The sequence below is a fragment of the Falco peregrinus genome, chromosome 3 (assembly GCF_023634155.1).
Source record: "Falco peregrinus isolate bFalPer1 chromosome 3, bFalPer1.pri, whole genome shotgun sequence".
In the NCBI taxonomy this organism is placed as follows: domain Eukaryota; kingdom Metazoa; phylum Chordata; class Aves; order Falconiformes; family Falconidae; genus Falco; species Falco peregrinus.
The window spans coordinates 25,345,474-25,369,367 of NC_073723.1; the positions used below are offsets into that span (position 1 = coordinate 25,345,474).

General features: G+C 41.8%; 1 protein-coding gene across 3 annotated transcripts in view; it reads left to right on the plus strand.

The window, feature by feature from the left end:
• Window positions 1-7,443: 7,443 nt before the first annotated feature.
• Window positions 7,444-23,894, plus strand: part of SYBU (syntabulin) — a 41,330-nt gene continuing 24,879 nt past the window's right edge. The window contains exons 1-3 of one of the 3 annotated variants that reach the window (XM_055799387.1): window positions 7,444-7,604; window positions 7,803-7,989; window positions 21,610-21,807. In XM_055799387.1, coding sequence (XP_055655362.1) covers window positions 7,578-7,604; window positions 7,803-7,989; window positions 21,610-21,807 — 412 coding nt within the window. In that variant the 5' untranslated portion in view covers window positions 7,444-7,577. The remainder of the gene's footprint in view (window positions 7,605-7,802; window positions 7,990-21,609; window positions 21,808-23,894) is intronic. The other 2 variants (XM_055799389.1, XM_055799388.1) reach the window with 2 other exon arrangements.

Here is a 23,894-nt window from a genome sequence, read left to right on the forward strand (position 1 = left end):
TTATTTAAAAGGACATGAGAGAAAAAGTCTCTTTTTTGACCATTCTTCATTACTGTTACTTGTGAAATATGGTTAAAATTCAATTCAGTTATCCTGAGCTCAAATTATAATGTTCTGCTAACACAGTTTCTGCGCTTCCTTTAAATTGTACAGCTACTGATGTTGAGAATTGTATACCATTTACACTGCTTTTCTTATTTCAGTGGCAGTACAGATGGATTTGTGCTTCATATAGTGAGCATGGGAAATCATATTATTTTGGCCAGAAGTGTCTTGGATCACAACTGCACCCTAGATATCCTTTCCCCATTACCTTGTGTTTGCTTCCCAGGGACTTAATAGTGATCGTCACCTCCTATACCACGTCTCATCTGGCTACAGCACATACAGCAATTTCAGGCTCATACAATGGAGCCTGTGGGGACGTGCTAGCCCTTGTCTCCTTCTCCACCATGATGGTCTCCTATTTTGCCTTTTGCTCAGTGCAAGGGTTCCCATATATTGATGAAATTTGTCCTAGTTCCAGTCATTACATTTTGCCAGAAGCATGTGGTAATTGGCAAGGCATTACTTTGATTCAAAGGGGAGAGCTCATAAGAACCGTGTTAGATTCCATATCAGTGAGAGCTTATCCTCTTAACCATATCAAATGTCATCAACCAATTTCAGGCTCACCTAAAGACCTCTGCAACAGTGTGCTTGAATTCTGGGAAACTTTCTGATATACAAGCATCACTGCATCCTTTGTCTTTTCCACACTGAAGAGCATTGGAAATCAGACTCAACCTGCAGGATAAGAACAGCATAAAAGTGGCTCAGAAATAAAACTTTTACTCCTCAGAACGGAGAGATCCCACTAGGTGTGTACGGTAAATGAGCAGACACTTCTCAGATGCCTGTTTTGGGGTCATAAACCTCCTGTCACAAGTGCTGTATTCATCAAGAGACACTTGTCTCCAGACAGAACTAAAAACGTCAACTATGCCTCTCAAAGTGGTACTTCAGTCCAGATTCCCAATCTTTTTCTATCCACTGTGTGCTGCAAGTGCTATATACTATGGAAACATACATGAGGTACTGAGGAAAATAAGGTGAGATACTTAAATTATTTTCTTGATAACCCCAGGAGCTGCAGCATTCAGAAATAATTAACAGTTGAATACCACTGCTATTTGCTTTCTCACTCATTCTGACTTAATATGAAAAAGCACCTCTGTCCGATCCACCATACATATACCCCCCAGTTTAAATGATGGTTGGCTAATATCCAGTGAGCCAAGATACAAGTGGGGAATGCTTACTCCAAGAAAAAAGATTTCAAAACTAGGTAAGAGTCATTATGTATGTGTCCATCTCGGAACAATCTATCTTCCTTGACTATTGATGTTTCAGCAACATCACACCAAACCCTAATGCAACTGGGGTTATTGATTACACCATGTGCAGTGTTTTAGGTTGCTTTCTGCTTGCATTTCATTGAGTAGTACTGACAGAGATCTGTCTAGTAGAAACAGATCACACAACTCTTGTCAGAAGTCAGAGTAAATAAATGTCTTACAGAAAACATCTCCCTTGAACTCCTCCCCACTAGAACTGAACTGACTGTTCCAGCAGACATCTTACACTGTGTACACAGGCAAGATCACTCCACTGTTTCAGCTAAATATTCCACTTCTTTGGCATTAGTTCTCTTAACCGCAGCCACGGCCTAAGAACTCACATTGAGACATTCACTACTATGGGCCCAAAGTACTTTTCTCATAATTGCTTTCCAAAACACTTTCCCATCGTGTTGGCAGAGCTTTATTATTTGTCCCAGATGTTTTTCTTTGAATTTGGCTGTATTTTTTTTTAATGTTATGCATTCTATCTAACTGAGTCTCTTTTACAAGGTATGCTTCCTATAAAGACATACAGTAGCTATTAGTTAAATTTTTAACATGTGGTTTGTGTTGCCAGAGTCCCAAATGAATTATTCTCTTATTTTGCCCAATTAACACAAAGCAGTGCTTCCCTTTTGCCCTTTTCTGTATATTAAAATTATATTCATATTCTTCTCATCTTTCTCTCATGTTCCAGTATTTTTAAAAGATAATGAGAGAATTTTTCAGGTACTTGTCTGAAGACTTCTAACATAAAATATTGCTATGAAAATAGTTATCACCAGTTGGTGGGTTTTTTAGCATTTGCGAAATGTTTGAGTGAGATCTGCTGATACGTTACACAACCTATCTGAACAGAAAAACAGGATCAATGCATCTGATAAACAAACTAGAAGGTGTTACTCTCCTTCAGGAACTGGAACTCATTTGAACTAGTTAGAATGGAGATCATAGAATCATAAAATGGTTGGAAGGGACCTTTAAAGAATATCTAGTCCAACCCCACTGCCATGGGCAGGGACATCTTTCACTAGATCAGGTTGGCCAAAGCCCCATTCAGCCTGACTCTGAACACTTCCAAAGATGGGACATCCACAGCTTCTCAGGGCGGCCTGATCACGTGTGTCATGACTGTAATCATAAAAAATTTTTTCCATATGTCCAGTGTAAACCCTCTTTTAATTTAAAATTATGCCCCCTGTCCTGTCACTACAGACCTTGGTAAAAAGTCTCTATCTTTCTTTAATAAAAACCTTTTATATATTGAAATGCCACAATAAGGTCTCCCCAGAGCCTTCTCTTCTCCAGGCTGAACAACGTCAACTCTCTCAGCCTCTTTTCATAGGAGAGGTGCTCTAGCCCTCTGATTATCTTTGTGGCCCTTCTCTGGACTCAATCCAACAGGTCCATGTCTTTGCCATGGGTGCAGTACTCCAGGTGGGGTCTCACCAGAGCAGAGTAGAGAGGGAGCATCACCTGCCTCAACCTCCTGGCCATGCTCCTTTTGATGCAGCCCAGGATATGGTTGGCTTTCTGGGCTGAAAACACACATTGTTAGTTCATGTACAGTTTTTCATCCACCAGTATCTCCAAGTCTTTCTCCGCAGGGCTGCTATCAATCCATCCACCCGGAAGTCTGCAGTGGTACTGGGGATTGCCCTGACTCAGGTGCAGGGCTTTGCACTTGGATTTTAATTTTATTGCACTTCTGGTTTCTAAAGCAGAAAAAATGTCTGTTTTCCATCAGTCATTCAAAATAACAGATGTACAAGTAGAATTCGTAAGTATGAAATCCATATATATGATAGTCATTGAATACTTATATGTTTCGTATTTTTTTCTCTATTTTTGCATTTATATGAATGTGTTTATCTGATTTTTCATCTATAAACTTTATGGAAAATAATTTTGAGTCTGACATTTTATATTTATCTGTAATCTTATAATTCTCCAAGTTCCAATTTCTCCACCATTTCTATCTGTCCTATCCTTACTAATATACCAATATACATGATTGCAAATGAACAGTCCTGTATACTTGGCAATGCTTTTTCACTGTAATTGCTCACCTGTATATTAATCACTTGGTTGCAAAGTAGATGTTTAAAGAAGATCTCCACGTCAATTATTTCTAATATTGACAATTCACAGTGTTTTCTTCATTTTCTCCAGCTTCATGTGCTTTCACAAGCTTCCTAACATTTATCCATTTCCAAACTCTGAAAACCTAACGTCAACATCATTCTCATGTTTCAGGTGGGAAAAAAAATATCAAAGCATCATAGACCTCAGCTGGCAAAGTACAGATGCTCTATAGGTCATGGACAAAAGCATTACCAGCTATGTGCCTGCATTAATGAAATCATGTAGTATCAGGATTACAGGGCCCAGCTCTGCCCTCTGCCCCATTCAGCTTTTCCTTTGACCTCAGGGAGAGATGTGATTCAAAAACAAAACCTGGCCTATGGTCCTGAAGCAGTATAAGGTATTGTCTGCACTCCACTGACCTGTGAAAGCCCAGTGCCAAACCTAAAAGAAAAATTCAGCCACCTGAAATTGAATTTAGGCAGATTTAGGCACCAAAACTCCCCAATTCAAAATAATTTTGCAGGAAAGCCACCCAACCCCAATGAATATAAGGTCAGAAAATGCCTCTCTGGTTTTAACCCCAAATGTTCACAAGTGCTTTCAGTGTTATAAAAACTTAGAACTGTCCTGATCTGAGCAATAAGCCAGCCTGGTTTTGAACCAGCATCCTCCAGCCCATAAACTGAGTTCAGAAGCCATGCCACTTCCCCACAAAATCAAATTTTGCAAGTATACAGAACTGCCAAATGATGACAGATGACAGCATAAAATTAGCAAAGGTGCATGTGGTGACTATTTATTTAGAATTCATTCACCTAAGGCAGGAATCTTTGTTCAGACTTTTAATTATTACACAAAAAATAAAAAAAAATAAAAAATAAAAAATGAAAAATGAAAAAAAGAAAATGACAGATTCAAGTTCCACACCTTTTGCCACCTGGGGAGGAGACTACAGCCTCTGACTTCCTAGAAGTCCTGCTTTCTTCCACTCTGTTGAGGGACTGGTCAAAAGTAAAGTGAGCTAGGAGTGGAAGCCTTTTTGCTGAAACTGAACTACTGCACAGAAAAGAAGGAAAATTCATGGAATCAGAAAGGCAGTATGTATTTGTACCACAGAGAAGGTCTCAACTGAGATTTGGTCTCTGCTGGCAGTATGAATAAACCTCTTGTGCTGAAGGGTGCAAAGGTACCGTTGTGTGTACTGCTGAGCTCTAACTGATTCTCTCCTGGATACGGTATTTTTTTCACTTGTTCTTCTGAAGTGCCTGATTCCAAACAGAGGTATTTGGGTCCTTAATTAGGATGCTGAGACCTTTACTCCATTGCCGTACCACTGTTACTCTGACGGCTCATGAGCAAGAATACTACACTGCAAGAAAACAAACTGGAAAACAGCATTTGCAGATGTCTAGAAACAATGTACCATCAGATGGAACAAATAAACTTACAAAACCAAATTGCACAGAAAGCTTTGCAAAAACATCAGTTGAAGCTTTTCTCTTAGCAGTTCAGATGTGGAAGCAACAATGCACTGAGTTCCTTGCATCTGTGCTAAAGGACACAACTAACTGCTGGCTAGCAAAACTCTGCCGGATTAGAATCCCACTCCCCTCCCACTGAGAAAGTTCAGAGATAGCAGCAGAACAGAAGCAGACGTAACAGCAAAACGTACTCCATGGCCAGCTATAATTCACCCCTTCTTCTCTCCCTTGCAACTTTTTCTGGAGGAGCACTCCATCTGAGTGAAAATCTTAGTAGCAAAGCCTGGAATAAAAACTGCTTCCACGTACCTTGCTCCCCTTTCAGCAAAGCATAAGGTCTAACCCAAGGGGCTGGCTTGGTGCCCAGCTTCCCCTGGCAGCTCCTGGAGTCCAGGCGCTTCTGCTGAATCTGCAGCCCTCTGTGGCTTCCTGGAGAGCTGTTATTTTTCAGGAGGGAGTAGAGCAAGAAAAAGCCTAAGAAGATGTTGTGTTCTGTAGGTTTTCTGAGGCCCTTACGAATGTATGATATTTTTCCTTTGCACAAAAAATACAGATTTGTTCAGAGTTACGTCCTGGTTATGAAAATTAGTTGTATAGGTAATACAGCAATAGTGCTGGTTTGTAAAAGACATCAAGAGGAGGTAAGAGTGGTATCACATGATCATGTCAAGTATGTGTTCCTCCCAGTACTGGTGATTAACTAGTGCACATTAAAAATATTTTAATAAGCTGAAAAGTGGTTTATTTCCTCAATATTTAAGATATACATGGACTGTAAGGGTAAAAAAAAAATGTTTGCTTGAAAGTTAATGATTGGTTTATGATTTATGATAAGGCTATAAATCTCTATGCAAAGAGAAGAGGAGATGAAAGGGAATCACATCCCATTATGAATCCTCAGGCAGCCTGAAGACTTCACTTTTCATATCTTGTTTCTTAGCAAAGCAAAAATTTGAGCTTGAAATGGAAAAAGATAAAGCAGGCTCCGACAATTGGATCATCATCATCAACTCTCGAGCTGAGTTACTATGGCAATGGCAGCACTGCTGCACAGCTTCTTCTCACTCTTTCTACCAGTACAACAGCTTTGTAAATGTACATGGGAAATTTCCACCACACACATGCAATGCGTGGCTCACAGAAGCCGCCTACGGTCTCAGGTGCCCTGAAGGCAAGGTGCACCTGAAGGAAGAGGAAATTTGTGTGATTAAAATGTTCAATTTGCAATTTTCTATTTTCCATGGAAACAGACTTGGAGCAGTATGGAAAGGTCCAGGATTCTTCCTGCTCTTTTGTGCCTCAGAAAGGTGTATTCCAGTGCTTAGAAGATATCTTATAAGCACACTGACCTTTTAATACATGAATTTTAAGCTTTATTTTCAGCTCACTTATATCTCACTTCTCTGAATTGTAGATGCCTTGACACTGCCAGGGGAGGATGGTATCACCTTTTGGCAGAGCATAGCTTGGAGCTCTACATAAGTAATGGATCTAATCCTGATGCCAGGTTAATAAATTAGTAATTATAAGCCTTTGTATATGCAACAATCAGTGTGTCAGTACTCACCAGTGTCCCCTTTCCTCTTTGAGGACTAGGTGAATGCATCACCTTTCCTATTACTGATGGTATGTTCTCTGTACTGCTCATAAAAGACACATTTGCTCTTAATTATTTTTGAGACAGTATTTAATATTTATGCTCTAATAGCAAACAGAAGTTCCCAACAGGGATTGAGGCCCTTTGCAGGAAGCACACATGCAAAGGAAATCTTTGCCCAAAAATACTGTTGCTGAAAGCACAGCTCCTGCAAGCTCATGAACTCCTGTTCATGAATCTCAAATGAGCTTCGTACCGAAAATTTCATCATCCTCTTTGTAGAAAAGAGGCCTGTTTCACCCACTGCGTAGATACGCATATAGCCCAGATCACAGTCCTACTAATAAATGCATGTCTTTATAAGCACACCTGCTCTGGGGAGCAGGTGAACAAGGTTAGCATGTGTGCATTAATCAATAAGGAGAGTCAACAACAATTACCACAATTAAAGGTAAGGGAGGCAATACAGTAATTATACTATGCAGTGTGTTGCCTGAGAATCGAGTAAGTTTTTAGGTCTCCACATGTTCCATAAAACGCTGTCATCCAGTAATAACGAGCAGAGAACATCTGACGCATTTTGCTATTTATACAGCTATATACATCCATCATATTAGCACCGGTAACATCTGCCCGCCGTTCCGTACCTGGCTTGGTGCCCCAGCGTGAAACCTGTAACACCGCACACGCGTATTTTTAGCGTGTTTATGCTCCTTCTGCGACCGGGGGGCAGAGGGCTGGTTCCCCGGGGCAGCCCACCGCCGGGGGTTGTCGGGGGGATGCGGCCGCATCCCGGGGATGAGGAGCCGGGGCGGGAGGATGCGACCCCTTCCCGCACCTGCTCGGCGCCCCCGGGGCGGGCGGGGGCGGCGGCACCACGTGTCGGGGCGGGGAGCGGCGGCGGGGCCGGGCCGGGCTCCGCCACCCCCAGCGCCGCAGCGGCAGCAGCGGCAGCAGCAAGGCGGGCGTAGCGCATCCCTCCGGCCCATGCCAGGTGCCCCTCCTCGGCTGCGCGGCGACTGAGGAGCCATGGGGCCCCTGCGGGAGAGCAGCAAGGTGAGGGGATGGGGATGGGGACGGAGGGGGCGGCAGGGATGGCTGCGGGGACCGAGGAGGGCAGGCAAACCCCGGCCCCCCCCCCCGCCCCTGGAGGGGCGGGGGGGGGACCGGGGTTTGCGTGCCCCTGCCTCGAAGGTGGAAGGAGGAGGGCGCATCCGAGGGGGCCTTAACATCAAGGTGCCCCTTCCCGAGCAGGAGCAGAAGACGCAGCTGGAGAAGGAGGTGTCCCGCAGCCGCATCCCCCGCCTGGTCCTGCGGCCGCAGCAGAAGGTATCCCCCGCTTCCGAGTCGCCCTTTTCGGAGGAGGAGAGCCGGGAATTCAACCCGCCCAGTTCCTCCGGGGGTTCCGCCAGGACCGTCAGCAGTAACAGCTTCTGCTCAGGTATGGCAGACAGATATCCCCCCCGGCCCAGCCCTGCCCCTGGGGGTCATGGGGGGGGTCCCACCACGCCGAGCCCTGAGGCTCCGCGGTCACCCGCGGACGCAGCATCCCTGTATTGGGCTTGCGTCAGCATCCTGCTTTGCAGATGAAGAAGGGCAACCATTGATTTTTCCAGGGAAATCCAGTATCTGTTCTTTTAATACATGTCCGTAAGCGACACCAGATGTTTCCATTTCAAGTTCAGCTATCCGCTGCTAAAAAGCTGGTGGTTTTACTGCAGCACAAGAGTTGCCTTAAAAAGAAAGATTTGCCTTAAAAACTGCAGCATGGGTTTGAGGCATTTTGAAAAGCCCGTAATCAAAGGGTCTGTTAAACAGGGGAGCTGCTATTACGGGTATCAGACACAGGTCAGATACTGCATTTCCTTTTGGTTCTGTGACGATGATCTCTGTGCATTAATCGGAACAAAATATGCAGGTGAAGTTTTCACTGTCATATTGAATTGAGTTCTGTTTATTTGAGAATTCAGGCCACTCCTGAGAAGCATGTTGGCAGATGTGAGCTGCACATGATGTCTTCTCGACAGAGAGGGCAACGGCTGGGTGATACATCAGAAGTAAATTACTACTCCCCAACTGTAGACCACAAAAGTGTCACTTGCTTTTCAAAATAAGTATATGCCTTTATGTCGGGGACAACTTGAAACCAGATTTCTTTATATTAAATATTTGTTCTGTGTTGAGTGTAGCACAATTTAAGTGCCTCAGCTAGCCGTGAATGACTCAGATACCTACTAGTGGTGACTAACCTTTTAATTCAGTCAAACTCTTCACTACATATGACATCATGCACTTGGATAACAGCACTGAGGGTCGCATCATGAACACCTTGGGCTCTATATGTGTGTGGTAATATGGAAGATATTTTGGTGACTAAACATTTGTTTTTAATGGCGTTTTGGAGAGCATAACATTCTCTGTCTAACTAAAAATCTGAATTATTACAAGTATTTTTGTAATAGTGAATATCAGAGCACGTTCCTAAACTTCCTTTTTGTTTATTCGTAAAGTATTCCAGTTACCAAAGATTTTCCTGGGAACAGCCAGAAACGCTCATATTTATCTCTGTCCTCACTATAGTGGATCAGATTTTTTTTCCAATTCTTTTAAGGAAAAGCAGTCTATTGGACACTGTGTACAAGAATGGTCAGTTTTCCTAGATGAGAAACACAATAGCTGTGTTTGAGTCTTGCTTGGATGGATTTTGCAATTCAGGCACAGCGGAATGATCTGTTTGGTTATTGTTTAATGAACAATGCAGAGCATTAAGCAAACAACATACTGTTGTAAGAATGCTGAAGTCTTTTTCCCATGCCTTTGGGATCACTCTACCTTATCTGCTTGAGTTTGCGTGTTACAAAGAAGTAAAATCTTTTGAAGTTTTCTAGAAATATATTATTTTTATGATCTCTCCCAAATGGCTCCTTTTTATCCCGACTTTTTTTTTTCCCTGTGTGTTGACAAGCCTTTCATCCTGGTTGCTGACATTCCTTTTTATATCTTTTGGGTTTATACCATGTTCTTCAGATCTGCTCAACGCAGAGCTGCCAAATACCCTTGCTGTCCCACTGCACTATATATAAGCTGCCTTGAGTCTCAGCAGAGCTTTGTATTTACTCTGGGTGTGTCTGATCTTACGGCTTGATAGTTTTAAGGTGCCTTTCACAGAGATATTCAAGAGTGTGATGGTGGTCTCTTAACCTGCCTCTTATGCACAACTGCTTGTGTTTTTATTTCCTTTACTCATCAGTTATTCTTCCATGAATGCTGCGTTGATTTAGTTTGATTTTTTCCCATACTGAGAGCTTTGTGCTTCTCCAGCTGCCTGCAGCACCCATACAGGTATGCGCTACTCAGTTGGACCGCTGGGAGTCATCAAACCTTATGCAGCCAAGGATCAGCCAAGGCACTGCCCTCCATCCCAGTATGTGGGTTTGTTGCTGATAGGTTCAATGGGTTTTTCACCGTGGTGCAGGTATGACAACAGTCACTGACTTGACTTCCTCATTCCCTGACATTGCTTCCCTTTCTTCTAATTACGATCCTTCTTTATCATAGATAAAATTGAATCTTAGATTGAAATTCCCCAGTGGCTGCAGGTTCCTGTTTCTGGGGAGGGGTTGGCAAAGAACTGTGTGGAGAGGTGAGTGGAGGGGCTGCAGCCCCTAACTTGACTCTCCTGGTGCTTCATCTTAATTGAGAATTGGCATGTGCAGAAAGTGGATTTAAAATTAGCAATAAATTTGGAAAGGATGAGCAGATGAATAGTATTAATAGTAGTGTCATGCAGTATGAAAAAGCTCATGAGTGTTTGGATAAATGTATTTTTGTAACTTCTTTGTAGCATTAAACTCCAAAAGGTTCTTGATAAGCAGCAGACAGTGTGAATTGACCCCTGGAATAATTCCTTTCCTCTTTACCTTTCTCTTGACAAGTTGCTCTCTGCCTGTCTTCCTTTATCATTGACACCAAGTGGTCATAATGGGTGGATTTATTTTTCCCCCAGCAGAAATTATTTCCTCGTTTCCTCATCCATTTAAATAGTATTTCCTGGTTGATTCCCTAGAGCTTCTGAGGTTGTCCATTTTCTCTGTGTGCTTACAACGGTCACAACATATAAGTGAAAGCTTGGGTTTCTTCTTGCACTCTAAATGAGAGCAGCAGGGTCTTCTAGGTATCGTTAATGTTGGTTTAGGTTGGGGGAGCCTTTGGGAACCATGGCATTGCTGTGAGCATGGTGGCAACAGCAAAAAATACCACTTGGCAACAGATAAGAGGCCCTGTGTCTTAATGCTTAATTTCTTTTAAAGAAGTTGTTAGTTCTGGCTAAGTTTTAAATTTATGCGATCAGCTCCTTCTTTGTCTTATGTGATTTCATCAGACTCACTTGATGAGGCTGGTCAGTTATTTGCAATTGACTTTGTCAGTTTTGCTTTGTAAGTCCATATGAAACATGGCGAGACTGTTAGTTTTGCCTGTGATATTCCTGATGAAATGTGTTTTTAATACGCTTTGTTTCTGCCAAGTGAACGTGAATGCTCTCTGGATGTTGTGTAGGCAAGCTGAGCCTTTGTGTCAGTATTCACCATGCACAACCCTTCCTTAAAAATCTTACCGCATCTGGGGTCCTGTTTGTCATTTGTTATGGGAACACTTCTCTCCCTTCAGCCACTGCCCTTCTTTGGCTTGGATGTCAGCCACAGAACTCGTGTGATGTCAAACGATGAAAAAGCATTCTCCCAGAAGCTTCGTCTGGCTCAACTGCTACTGAGTGTTTGCACGAATCATGCGTGTTTTCCTCATAAGTTGCACTTGGTTGTGAAGTGGCTGCACACACTTACCTTGTCAGTTGGGTGGATAGTGCAATCTTAAACATCGTGAACAAATCATCTGCTCAGGGGTCCCTGGCAGAGTGGCTGCTGGGCTGCCTTTGGTAATTCCAGTTACAGGGTTTGCCTTGTAAGAAAGAAGATACTTAGGGTGGGGCATTATCCTTGATTTTTGTGTGCATGTCCTTTGATACCAAGCTAGTTGTATATTGGGTCGAAGGCAGCCTGGCCATGCTAAGCTCAGTAACAGTCTGTTAACTTTACATTTTTAAAGGAAGCTAATCTGGTTTTTACTTTTTTCTGGTTTCTGCCTCTGAATAGCTTTTTGAATTTCTCCTTATGAATAGGAAATTATTGCCCCCTTTATAATGATGCCCAAGCTTTCCTTCAGCCTTTCTTCAAGGGCCAGCTGCCTGAATTTCTGCAGGTAATGCAGCGGCACTTTGTTAACTGAGATGCAGCTTTGCAGGAAGCACTTGGGCATTTAATAATTGATTCAGCAAAAGACTCTGTGAGCCAGAGGACCTGTTTCATGCCCTTAGCAAACAATTTCTCCTTCCTCAGGTTTACCTGCAAATCACCTCTTTAACTAGAATGCATAGTACTATGGGCCACGAAAACCAGTAGTGTCTCTGTACATGAATGATTGTGACTCACTTCAACAAAGTTTTCAAACATAGGAGTTGAAGCTTCTTTTGCTTTTCCTTTCAAATTTCAAGATCTGGGTTCAATGCTTATTTTGTAAACTTCTCTTTTAAAACAGTAAAAACGATTTTTTTAAAATCTTGTTGTTTAAATGCATGACACAATAAATATACAGTCATGGAATCATAAAAATATTTAGGTTGGAAAAGACCTTTAAGATCATAGAGTCCAACCATTAACCCAGCACTGCCAAGTCTGCCACTAAACCATATCCTTAAGTGCCACATCTGTGTGTCTTTTAAATACCTCCAGGAACACTGACTCAACCACTTCCCTGGGCAGCCTGTTCCAGTGCTTGACAAAATTTTTCCTAATATGCAATCTAACCCTCCCTGGCAGAAGTTGAGGCTGCTTCCTCTTGTCCTGTTGCTTGTTACTTGGGAGAAGAGGCCAACACTCGTGTGCCACCATACTGCGGCTGCACTGTAAAGCCCTGGCATATGGACCCTGCAGCAGGAGTCTCAATGTTACTGTTCCCCGCTCACTTGCCCCTGTGCACAGTCCCCTTGAACTCAGAGATTGTTTTCCAGTTGCCCCAGCTGTCCATGGATGGTGGGGCTGAGTTCGTAGTGCATGTATCAAAAAAAGCATGTAGGCTTTAGGCAGGCTTATTAAAGTCCATGTGAATGTGTGGCTCATATTGCTAGCCACAGACAAGAAGAAAAGGGTTGTACGGGTGTTACTGGACAAAAAGCTGCACCTTCTCACACTCGGGTAAATAATTTCTTCACTAGAGCATTGAAGTAGTTTGTATTGTAAATCAGTTAGCCTTGGAGGCTACACTATTGAAACGTGTCTACTTAAATATCTATTTCTGAATGGAAAAAGATAGAGGAAAACGTATTTTCAGTATTTTAACAAGTCAACAGATTGAGGCCAGAGAGTGAATGTAAATTACTGAAAATAATTACTCCTATTATCTGTGTGTGCGTGTGTGCATATACATGTATGTACATATATATGTATTATTATGGAAACAGAGAGTTCTTCCATTCTTCTTTCTTGTTATATGAAGAAGTATTTTGTTTAAGTAGTTCCTTACTGGTTTATTTGTATTTTTTTAGTCTGCATTACTGAATCAAAGAGATATCTTAAAAGTGCTCAAATATGTGATGCTGAAAGTTAGCTTCTCTTTCCTGCAGTCCTTGATGCTATGCTTTTCACAGCCTTTTGCCATTTTTTAAAACTTCAGGAGGTCTTTTCCAGTGCACTTGTTTGCAGCACTCTCTAAGGCAGTCGAGTAATCACTGTGATATTAATTTACAGAAACGTTGAAACAAAATCTGCTTTCAAAAATGCATCTGTGGCCTTTGCATAAGGGTGACACTGGTGACATGCTTCCTTTTCTCACTGCTGCTTCCCTGGAGAATTTCCTGCTGGGCTGCCTTATGTGCAATAATTTATTATTGCTTCATATTGTTAACCACCAGTTCTGTTTCTGTGGTGCAGAGATCTGTTCCAAACACGGAAATGAGAAAAGTGCCTAGGTACTAATGAGCAAAGTTTACTCATTCCTCAGTTTTGGGACTTTCACTGCGTCCTTTTCAACTTCACTATTTATTCCCTCTTGGTAAGTAACAATCCTTTTGTTCCTGTGCCGCACAACAACATCTGGAAGCCAAACTATTTGACCTTTTGAATGTTTGTTGTCACCTTTTTATGTATCTGTCAGCACTGTGAACCTTTAAAGCCTGACCTAGAGCCTCCTGAGGTCAGCAGAAGAGTTCCCGTTCTCTTTGGCACATTTTGGATGGTGTCCTGAGAACAGGCAGTACTTCATCCTTTCTAGTGCCCTGTTTATTGCAGCTTGCTGTGTACTATGGACTGAATTCTAAACTATATTGTGTCATTTCTTCGCCACCAATGTGTAATCTAATACTTTTGGATTTAAGTGCTTTTCATGCAATTTTCTATCAAATTGAATATTGTCATGCATATTGAAGAGTGTCACAATGTGTAGCAGGAATGAAACTTTAATCAGAAGTCTTTGATTTATTTTGTATTAAAAGATAATCTTGATGTTTTAAAATAAATTCTACATGACTTGTTTTAACCCTACATTTAAAGGATTAATATATGTCCTTGAAATTTTGGAAGAGTGTTTTGATGTGTATCTATCACCAAATAGAGTGAGTGGGTTCTGTGGTGATGCTAAGTGCCAGTCTGGGCTTGGGGACAGTTTAAAAAGAGACAAAAATGTATAAAATATATATGTATATTTATGCATATATGATAGAATATATGTCGTTTCCTTCCATTAGAAGATAAAATGTGCAACCTTATGAAGTGATTGTTGAAGCTGTGAGGTTCACAGTGGTTTGCTGTCAGCCATGGAGGCAGAGCTGTATGTGAACAAAGGAGTATAATATGTTGTACCATTTGAGGAAGAGCTACAAACTTCCGTGTTGTCTATTGAAGGTATTTAGTGCCAAAAATGGTACTTCAAGATTAGATAGAATACTTATAATTTCTTCCTTTGCTGCATAATGGAATTAAACACATAGAAACACACACAGAGAAACCCATCTATATATACACATATATTTCACATAATGTTAACATTAAATGGGTAATATTTCTTATACTGGATGTAATCAAGGCTCTCCCACCTGAGGTAGCAACAGTGAGGCCTACTAAAGTGCTTAAAAAACCCTACTGAACAACAAGATTCTCCTTTGTCTCTTTTTCAGACTCTTTCTTGTCCTCACCTTTAGTTAAAATTTTACTTTAAAATTTTCAAATAGGGTTCTGTTCTTTGTCATCTTAAGCCCCTTGTCCAAATGTTATCTGTGATGTGACATCAAAGCTGTATGAGCTGTGCTATTCCTAGTACTCTCAGTGCTCTCCTAGTAACAGTACTATTTTTGCTGATATTTTTGCTAGTAAGCCTTTATGCAATTGTTCTACAATACTAATACCATTAGTGGTGCGATACACGTAATGACAAAGCCAGTAAGCCACAATAACATAGTTCTTTTTACAGATGGTTTCCCAGAACTCATGTTGGTCCTGCTTGTTAGTGAGATGTTCAAATTGAAGGAAGATTAGTAGATTTGCTGCCAAAGTCAATTAAAATTTGGTGCTTCAGTGTAGCTTAGCTGTTGTTCAGTCAGATGTCAAGAGCAGATACCTTTAAGGACATGTTGATGAGAAATACTGCATTGTAAAAGATGCCTGAGCTGTAGGAGTGGACCAGTGCATCTTTTTTCTTCTTCCCCTCCCTCTCCTACATAATCTGAGCTGTCACTATTCATACCATGCTGTGGATGAGCAGAAGACCTCTTACTGAATTCAGTGAGCAACTTCCATACTAAATTTTCAGTAGTGACAGTTAATGGTCAGCCTGTGGAGTGTGATGGAAGCAAGGTCATAGGGGCTGGTGAGGAGCAGGTGTAAAAGTTACCTGTACATTAATGATAGGAACCTCAGCAATGAACAAAAGGAGTTGAAGATGTTTAGTTTTGATTTTGCTTACCTCACTGCTTGGTTAGATTTTATGACTACAACATTAAAATCAATAGTTCCAGTTTGAAAGACTGACTGGGGAAAACAGGGTGGTTCCCAGTTGTGGAATATCTAAAAAATGTAAAAGAAAAGTATGATCTTTAAGCATGTTGGTTGTGCAGGACCTTTGGAGATCATTTCATGCAGCCTCCTGTTTGAAGCACGACTGTTTCCAGCACTGTCACATCAGCCATGGCTTTCCCTATCCGAGTCTAGAAAACCTTCAAGGACAAGAGTTTGCACAGCCTCTCTAGGTGACCTCGGGGAGTGGTGGAGCTGCCAGCCTGCCTTCATTCACAGGCCAAATGGAGCGTAGTTAATTCGAGTTCTGTCTGCAGAGACATGGAGATTAAATGTGGAATTAATTTGCTTAGCGGGATTTTGTATAAGTATGCCTCCTCTCTTTTCCTGACAGGGCTATAGTTTTTGTTGCTCTTCTGCTCTGGTTTAGTGTGCTTAACTCCTGGTAAGACACTTGCCTCATAAGCACATGATATTCTCATGAATTTTATTGAATACCAACCCAAACCAATCTTAAAATAGCTGTAAAATGAGTTTAGAGTTCATCAAAAGGACCTAAACTAGTAGCATTTTTAGGACTCCACTTTTACTAAAGTTAACTAATGATTACTTTTTTCAGCAGTCTGTGTGATTTTGCAGGTTTTCAGGTGACAAATTGATAATAGCAAATTACTAACCTCATAAACTACATAAAATCAGCTATTGGAATGGCTGCAGTAAAAATGAAATTGTTTAGTACAAACAGGAGCTGAGGAGAATATTCACATTCTTGCTTTAAGCTGTGCTCCCTAAATCATTGCTGGGCAGGTGAGGGTACCTCCAGAGGGCCAGTCAGTGTTGTGATGAGGTAGGAGTTGGACTCCTACCTGTTGAGAGCCTCATGGTGTGGGTGTGAATATGCTCCACTTCTGCCTTTCTATGTGTACTACTCATTTTGTACTATTATGTTTCATCCTGCTGCTTTTATGGTGTTACCTGGCTGTTCCAGAATGATACTGTGGATCTCCTATCAGCAATGTTTTCTGACTGGGTGGAGAGCCCTTACACCTCACTGCTTCAGCTGTCCAAATCAGAACGGTGATTGTGCTTATCCATGGAGAGAGGTGAGATCCTCCAAACAGTGACTCAGAGGAGTGGGATGACTTAGCCTGAATTAGGTTGTCGTTCTGACTCACTTTCCAGAGGAGCTTCTTTCTCTCCATTTAATACAGCAAGAGCCTTACAGGTGGAAGCTAGATGATGTATTCCCTTTCATGTCTGTCAGCAACTTTCATTAATACATAAAACACCCCTGTGCTACAAGACTGGTGATGAAAAGAAGACCAAAGAAACATGTAGGGGGTTAAAAAATGTGGAGCGGATGGGCAGATTGGGAGGTTCTCCTAAAAAAAATAATCTGAAATGCCCTTGCTGGTACCCTCACCATCAATAACCAGCTCACAGTGCACCATCCTGGCAAAGCCATGGTTACCCAGACTGACAGATCCTGGGATGAATAGAAAGGGAACCTTCAGGTAAAAGTCAGGAAACTTGTTTTGCCTTGGTACACTGAATATTTAAAAGTTCATTAGAGGTCCATGTTTAATTCTGGAATCCACATTTGTTAGTAGAAATGCAGAGTATGTACAGCCTGAACGTTGGTCAGGGGAACCTTAAGAAATGGAAGTGGGACAGTGGAATAGGGGTCAGGTGGTGGGGGTGGACAGTTCAGATTCATAAAAGTGCATAGCTCAATCTGGCAGCTGGGAGGGAAAGTATAAATAAGTCAGCAGTTCCTCAGCAAGAGCATCATTAATTATTTTGATTCACTATATAAGGACGTTGTATATTTGGTATTTCTTGAAGCCTTTAGGAAAAGGCAGTATTTTTCTAAAGGAGGTTCTGAGACATGTTCCAGTGAAACTTCTAAAGCCTCTGTGCCCAGAAAATGAGAGAAAATCAAGTCACAATGTATGGCCTTAAAGTCTACGAGAACAATGTTTTTGTCAGTTGTTAAGAGTATTACTATCTTTAACACTGTTGTTTATACTTTACTATTTGAAAGCTGGTTAGTGCATGCAGATGTCAGAGTGCTCTGAGCAGCTTTCCCAGTTGTTTGTACAAGGAGAGCCTGCCCGGTGCTCGGCTTTGAAACTTGGCAGGCACGTCTGGTCTGGGAGAGGGGCTGGACACAGAGCTTCAGTGATGAAATCCGGCTGATGTTCAAAGGGAAAACCTACTCCCAGAACACTCTGAGGCAGCCAATGTGATAAAAGACACCATGAATATGGCTAAGAAAGCAGTGAAAGTTGTGTGTAATAAATTTACATTTTTCCCTCTTGTGCAAGTAAATAATACAGATGACATCAGTAGTATGGACATTCACAGCTATTTGCCAGCTTTCTCTCTTCCATCTCCCTGATGCTCACGTGCCTGAGAAGCTGAATCAGGTCTGTCTATATTCCTGAGAAGTCTGGACCTGAAATCCTTCCTGGGGCAAAACTCTTGCTGAGTTACAGGACTGAATCCTTAACTGACCTTGCTGAAAACTACATTCACACCATGTCTGCAGCAGAAAGTGAATCCCATTGTGGGCTCATCTGCTCCGGCTACCCCATTGCCTACTTTGGAGATAGATTCCTTATCGTGGCCCATTTCTGGGCAGATGAAGGTCACCTCCTTCTGTCAGAGCTGTCAGCAGGTGTTTGGAGGAGCCTGCAGGTCTGCAGGAAATACTGAGCCCAGCTGCCGCAAATGCATCCTTCCTCTGGTGAGTGAGATGCAGAGGTGGTTGCTGCAGCAGTGAGCGGGGCAGACAGTCGGGCTGTCTGTGGGATGGAGGGGGCATCCCCTGGATGTGCAGTCAGGGCCCACAGGGCGGTGTGCTGCTCATCTGTGGGTAGTTCACCTGCAAAATTAAATACAATTAAATAGCATGTTAAGGCTTCGGTAGCAGGGAAGAATGAAGATAAGTGCAAGCAATTTGGTTTGCACTGAGCAGTTGGATGGAACCTCAATGTTCACCAGGACTTCTCCTTGTGCCAGAACAGTGAGTTGCAGATCTGGTGGGAGGTGGATCCCCTCAGTGTACAGCAAAGCTTTGTTTGCATTTGGTCATGAGCACCAGTATTTTGTATGCAGCTGTTCTGTTCTGTGGTAGTAAACATTTTGACTTCAAAAGGCTGACACAGAAAAATGTTTCTCTGCAGCTTGCCCTAGATTTGGAAAATTTATAATTTTGTTCACATTTCTGGCTAATACTAGGTAGAAGGAGTAGAAGTTATACATTACATTAAAAATAACAAACGAATAGAGGAGAGAGAGTACAATAAAATCATTAATTTACTTCAGCTCGAGTGGGAATGCTTACCTGGTTATTGGTGTGTCTAAAGGTCACAGGGGATATGAGTGGAGAACAGCTGTTCTTCTTTGTGTCAGGCTCATTTGTTCCTTTAATAAATGCCCCATTGCAATGAAAGCTGAAGTCCTTAAGGGATGACATGAGGATATGTAGATATGACATAAACTGATCATATAGTGTCACCAGTGTGGTATCAGAGGTAGTGGTGGGGGGATGGTAATTAAAGTATTTTTTAAATGCTATTTTTGTATGCTTTCTCTAGCTAGCCTATTCCCTTATTGCAGTGAGTTTTTGGTTTTTTTAATGCCCTAATTCTTAACGCTTTTAGTTTAGTTCTTTCCTTGTTTAGAGGTTCTATCAGCTCCGGAGGTTCTTCCAGGTAGCACCTCTATAGTTTTGGGAGTTATTTTTACATAAAGTCTCCCATATAAAACACATCTGTGAGGTGTGCAAAACCTGTGCAGATCTTACAATGATTTTATTGGTGGAGAGACGGAGTAAATAGTTGTTTCTTGTCTTTTTTTTAAAAAAAAAAAACAAAACACAATGTTTTGAAATTAATGCCACATAGAGAAACTTCTAAACAATTAAAAATAAACTGCATGAACCTTAACTTTTTCCTGAATATATTTGATTATAAATGTTTGTGTGCTTCCAAAGAGAAGATGCTTTGGATATAGCTGAAGGAGCTGCTTAAATGCAATTCAGTAACTGACTCAGCTGTGCAGATCCACTGCCCTGTAGGTAGCATTCACTCGCCCTGCAGAACAGACTCTGAACCCCTGAGAAAAGGAAATGGGCGCTGGTCTGGGAGGAAATTGCTGCCTTCTCTCTTCTGTGCCTTGAGTTATATTGCAATGTTGATGGAAATGGAAAGGACAAACAGTAAACTAAAATCATGTGAGCAACAATCCTGCTTTAGTCAGGATGAATGTGGGGATGGGCTGAAAAACTTATTAGTGGTTTTCGCTTTCCTGGTATATTTCTAGGGACTAATTCTGCGTTGCAGAAGGCAGCAGTGTGATGGCAAAAGGCTTGTAGGATTAATTGAGCTGATCTGAAGGAATGAAATATGATTAAACTGGATTAGGTTATTTGCACCATTACTGCCCTTTGTGCCTTGGGAGGTAATTCTGGCAGAAGGCTAGGCTGCCCTCGTGGCTTGGCATCATGTCTGGCACTTCGCAGGAGCCTGGGCAGCAGCACTTCAGGCTGCTGTTAAGTGCTAATGCATGTAACATGCCTTGGACGGTCAACACCTAGAGGTACTTTGCTCAGCATTGGAGGCAGGACATGGAGAAATGAGAAGCAGAACATCGGAACAAATAGGTGAGGGCAGAGTAATTGGCCAGGCATGAAGGAAAACTGGTTCACAGGAAAGCATGAGGTTCTTCTACTGTACTGGGGGAGCAGTAGTTAACACTAGCAAAAGCTTCTCTTTCCTGCAGAAGGCAGGCAGGTGGGTAGGGGGTTAGATAGTTGTGGGGTACCCCTTTTGTCTCATAAATGCACAGTCACATACTGACTTTTTAAACAATCTGCCCATGCAAAGCTCATTGCAGGATCAGACTTGACGTGTATTACAAACAGGGTGGAAGCGGTAAGTACAATATGGTCATGCAAATTATTTGGCTCAGTTACAGGTACCTCTGAGTTTCGTGTTAGGTAAAGATAATGCACTGGGAGAAGAGGGCAAATGCATAATGAAGATGGCAATTTTCATTTTGTCCTGGGAAAGAGCAAACAATTACATTTCTCCAGGAGAGTAAATATTCGAGGTTTCCCCGTGTCAGATTAGCCTGTTTGGTTTTGTTGTGTATCTCTAAAACCACCATGACTTTTAGGGGAGCTGTGATTACTCAAGATTACAGGAGATGTGACTAGATGAAGGGGATGCTTAATATGTGGATTGCACCTGGGCTCAGACTTCTTGCTTTGCATTTAATTGTTAAGAGCTGGAGTGTTTGTATTCCTGGAGGCCAGGAACGCAGGTCTGTTCCCGAGGTGACTGCTGATGCCATGAAGCGCTGGTGTGGCCCCAGAGGAATTTGGCTTTAAACAAAAGCAGTGTGTGCATAGCACACCCTCTTCAGAACGAGGTACCTCACAGCCACTTGTCAAGAATGGAAGAGCTCTGTGATTGTGGTTGCTTTAAAAGGAAAAACAATTTTGAGAAACCTTTATTAATTCCAGTTAAATGACAGTCCTGACTTTGTGCGTATGGACTGTAGGTCGTTCTCTTTTTGTTCAGATAAAAATATATCTGGAAGGAGAGCACGAGGCCCATGCTTGCTTTTCATCTCGTGTGCACTACACAAGCCATCTTTCTGTCTCATATGCAATCCTTCATGCTGTAATATTCCCTAGCCTAGCTAAGCCAGAATTTATTCTAGATCTGAGTTTTCATTATGTAGCCCCCGCTTTTGTATTTTGTCAGACTTAGTGAAACAAGCACTTGCTATTTTAGTCTGCCAGAAGGTATTTGGGACTTCTTCACAAAATGGGAGAAACTAGTAACTTTTCACCAGGTTTCAGAGCCAAGGTTGTGCCTATCAGGCAACTGACTGTAAACAGTTGCAGTCCAAACACTTTTTTTTTAAATTCTGCTAACGTTCATGTTTTTATTAGTTAGAAAGTTTGATGTTTTCCCTTATCTTTTCAGATGACACTGGCTGCCCTAGTAGCCAGTCAGTATCTCCAGTTAAGACTCCTTCTGATGCTGGAAACAGCCCCATCAGTTTTTGCAATGGTAGTGATGGAGACTTCTCCAGGAAGAAATTCAGTCCAGGGACAATGAGTGAAGGGAACCCACAGCTGGCTCGATATAAGAAGGAGACAAAAACAAGCCTTGTAAAGCCCGGTGAGTATAGTGTAGTTTCTTTCATTTCTTCAATTACACTTTCTAATTAAATAGTACATCTGTAGGTGTCTACATACATTGTTGTGCTGCCTGTGATACCATTAACGCTGATAGCAAATAAAAAAAATTAAATAGCTGGGTTCTTTCTGTGGAGCCACCTGCAAAATTTGAAAACACTATCAGTATTAGTGTTTTCATGGAAATATAATTAATTGATGTCTTCACTTTCTTTTGTGAGGCTCAATGGTGATGTCAAATAACTGAAATGGATTTTATCCTCTTTCATGATAATTGCACACATATTTCACTGGCCAAAGATAAATGACTCTTACCATCAAAGCAAAGAATTATAGTCTGCTGATGCTGTTAGATTTATTGTTGGATCCTGCCTAAAGTTCACACTGCCAGGCTGTGATAGCTCTGGGATGCAACATGTCAAACTAAGGCAAGATAACAGGCAGCCTGCATGTGGGGGTTAGGCAGATTTAGAGCCATGCTGCACTGGCTGAATCAAGAGCATGTCTCCCAGTGCCTCAGGCAAATGGGCCACCTCAGGCCATCAACTGAAACATCACCTGCTTGTCACACGTCCAAGACTAAATATCCTGGTGTGTCATTGACTGTTTTATATATATAAAATATATATATATGTTATAAATGTTTTAATGAGTAGATATAAAATATTTTTGTGATTCATGTGCAGGCAGCTCTTGATTACAGATGGTCAGGATATTTGTGCTGTTATTTAATTAATCGTGGAGACAGAGAGGGTTTTGACCCTGGACAGACCCAGCAGCATGGTTTATGAGCTCAGGTACCTCCTGGCTATACTGTTTCCAGAGTCATTTTACCTCTGGAAGCAATTTAGATACTTCCATGAGGAGCCAGCTCAGATTTGACAGCACCACATTTAATCCAGAAATAGTAGAGAATCTGTTACAAAAACTCCTCACTGGCTTGGTCACTGAAAAGGCTGATTAAATCTGACTTACCACTATCCCTGCAAGTTCTTCAGCTCAGTTCATAGCACTGTGTTAGTTGAGTGTTCCCAGTCTCCCGTTGCTCTGCATAATGGATGATAGATAATGTTTTTTATCTAGTTTTGTTTTCTGTTCCATTAAAAGCAAGGAACCTAATGCAGGCAGAGTGTGGTGAATGTGCAAATGGCAGTCAAACCTGCAGCTGTGGCTACCGCAGCCATTTTGTATGTGAATATGGATGTAGCTTAGCAAAATGTGGATAAAGAATTTTTTTTTCTGCTGAAGAGTCCTATACACATGGAAAACTGTTATGCACGTTTCAATAAATTACTTCATTGTTTTCGATGGTTACACTTAGATTTACCTATAATATCAAGTCATTAGCCTTTTGCAGTAATAGTCAGAAGTCATCTTCATTTTAGTTGATGGTATTATTTCAAATCTTCGAACAGACTTAGTTTAGGTATTTAGGTATTCTTGTAGGCAGGCCATTCTGTAGCTCTGGATACCTCTGCACTGATCGATCTGTAAGGTTGGAAAACTTGTCTCAATACTTCAAGCGTATTGCTCCTGAGATCCATCAGAACTCTGAGAACAGCAACTAGGTCTGATTTACAGAGTACTTCTATGTTTCTCCTGCCAAATATGTCACCCTTTTTTGGTGGAAGGTTGTCAAAAACCACATGGTAGTCAGTGTGAGAGCCAACATAGGTGAGGGACATGCTTGAATGGAGAGCGTGCCAGGGGACAGCTGGGGTTCATCTTTATCACTGTTGGCCACAGGGATTAATGTAATTCTTTCCCATTGCTATCTCTTGGCTTCAGGTAGATCCAGTCTCTTCTCCATGACCTACTTGCGCTTGAATTTCTGGTGACTAAGTCAGGAAGATCTAGCCCTTGTGCAAAGAGGAGGCATCATCATGTAGCAAAACATGCATGGAGTAACAGGGGAGCAGTAGAAGGGAAGTGGGATGTGGGAGGAGAATAACAGCAATGTGTCCTTGTCATACATAACCTAGTTCTGCATACAGCTGGATATCTCAAGCTACAGTGCAAAAGGAGTTGTACATAATATATTTCTGTCTACCAGAAGCCCTTACTGATTTA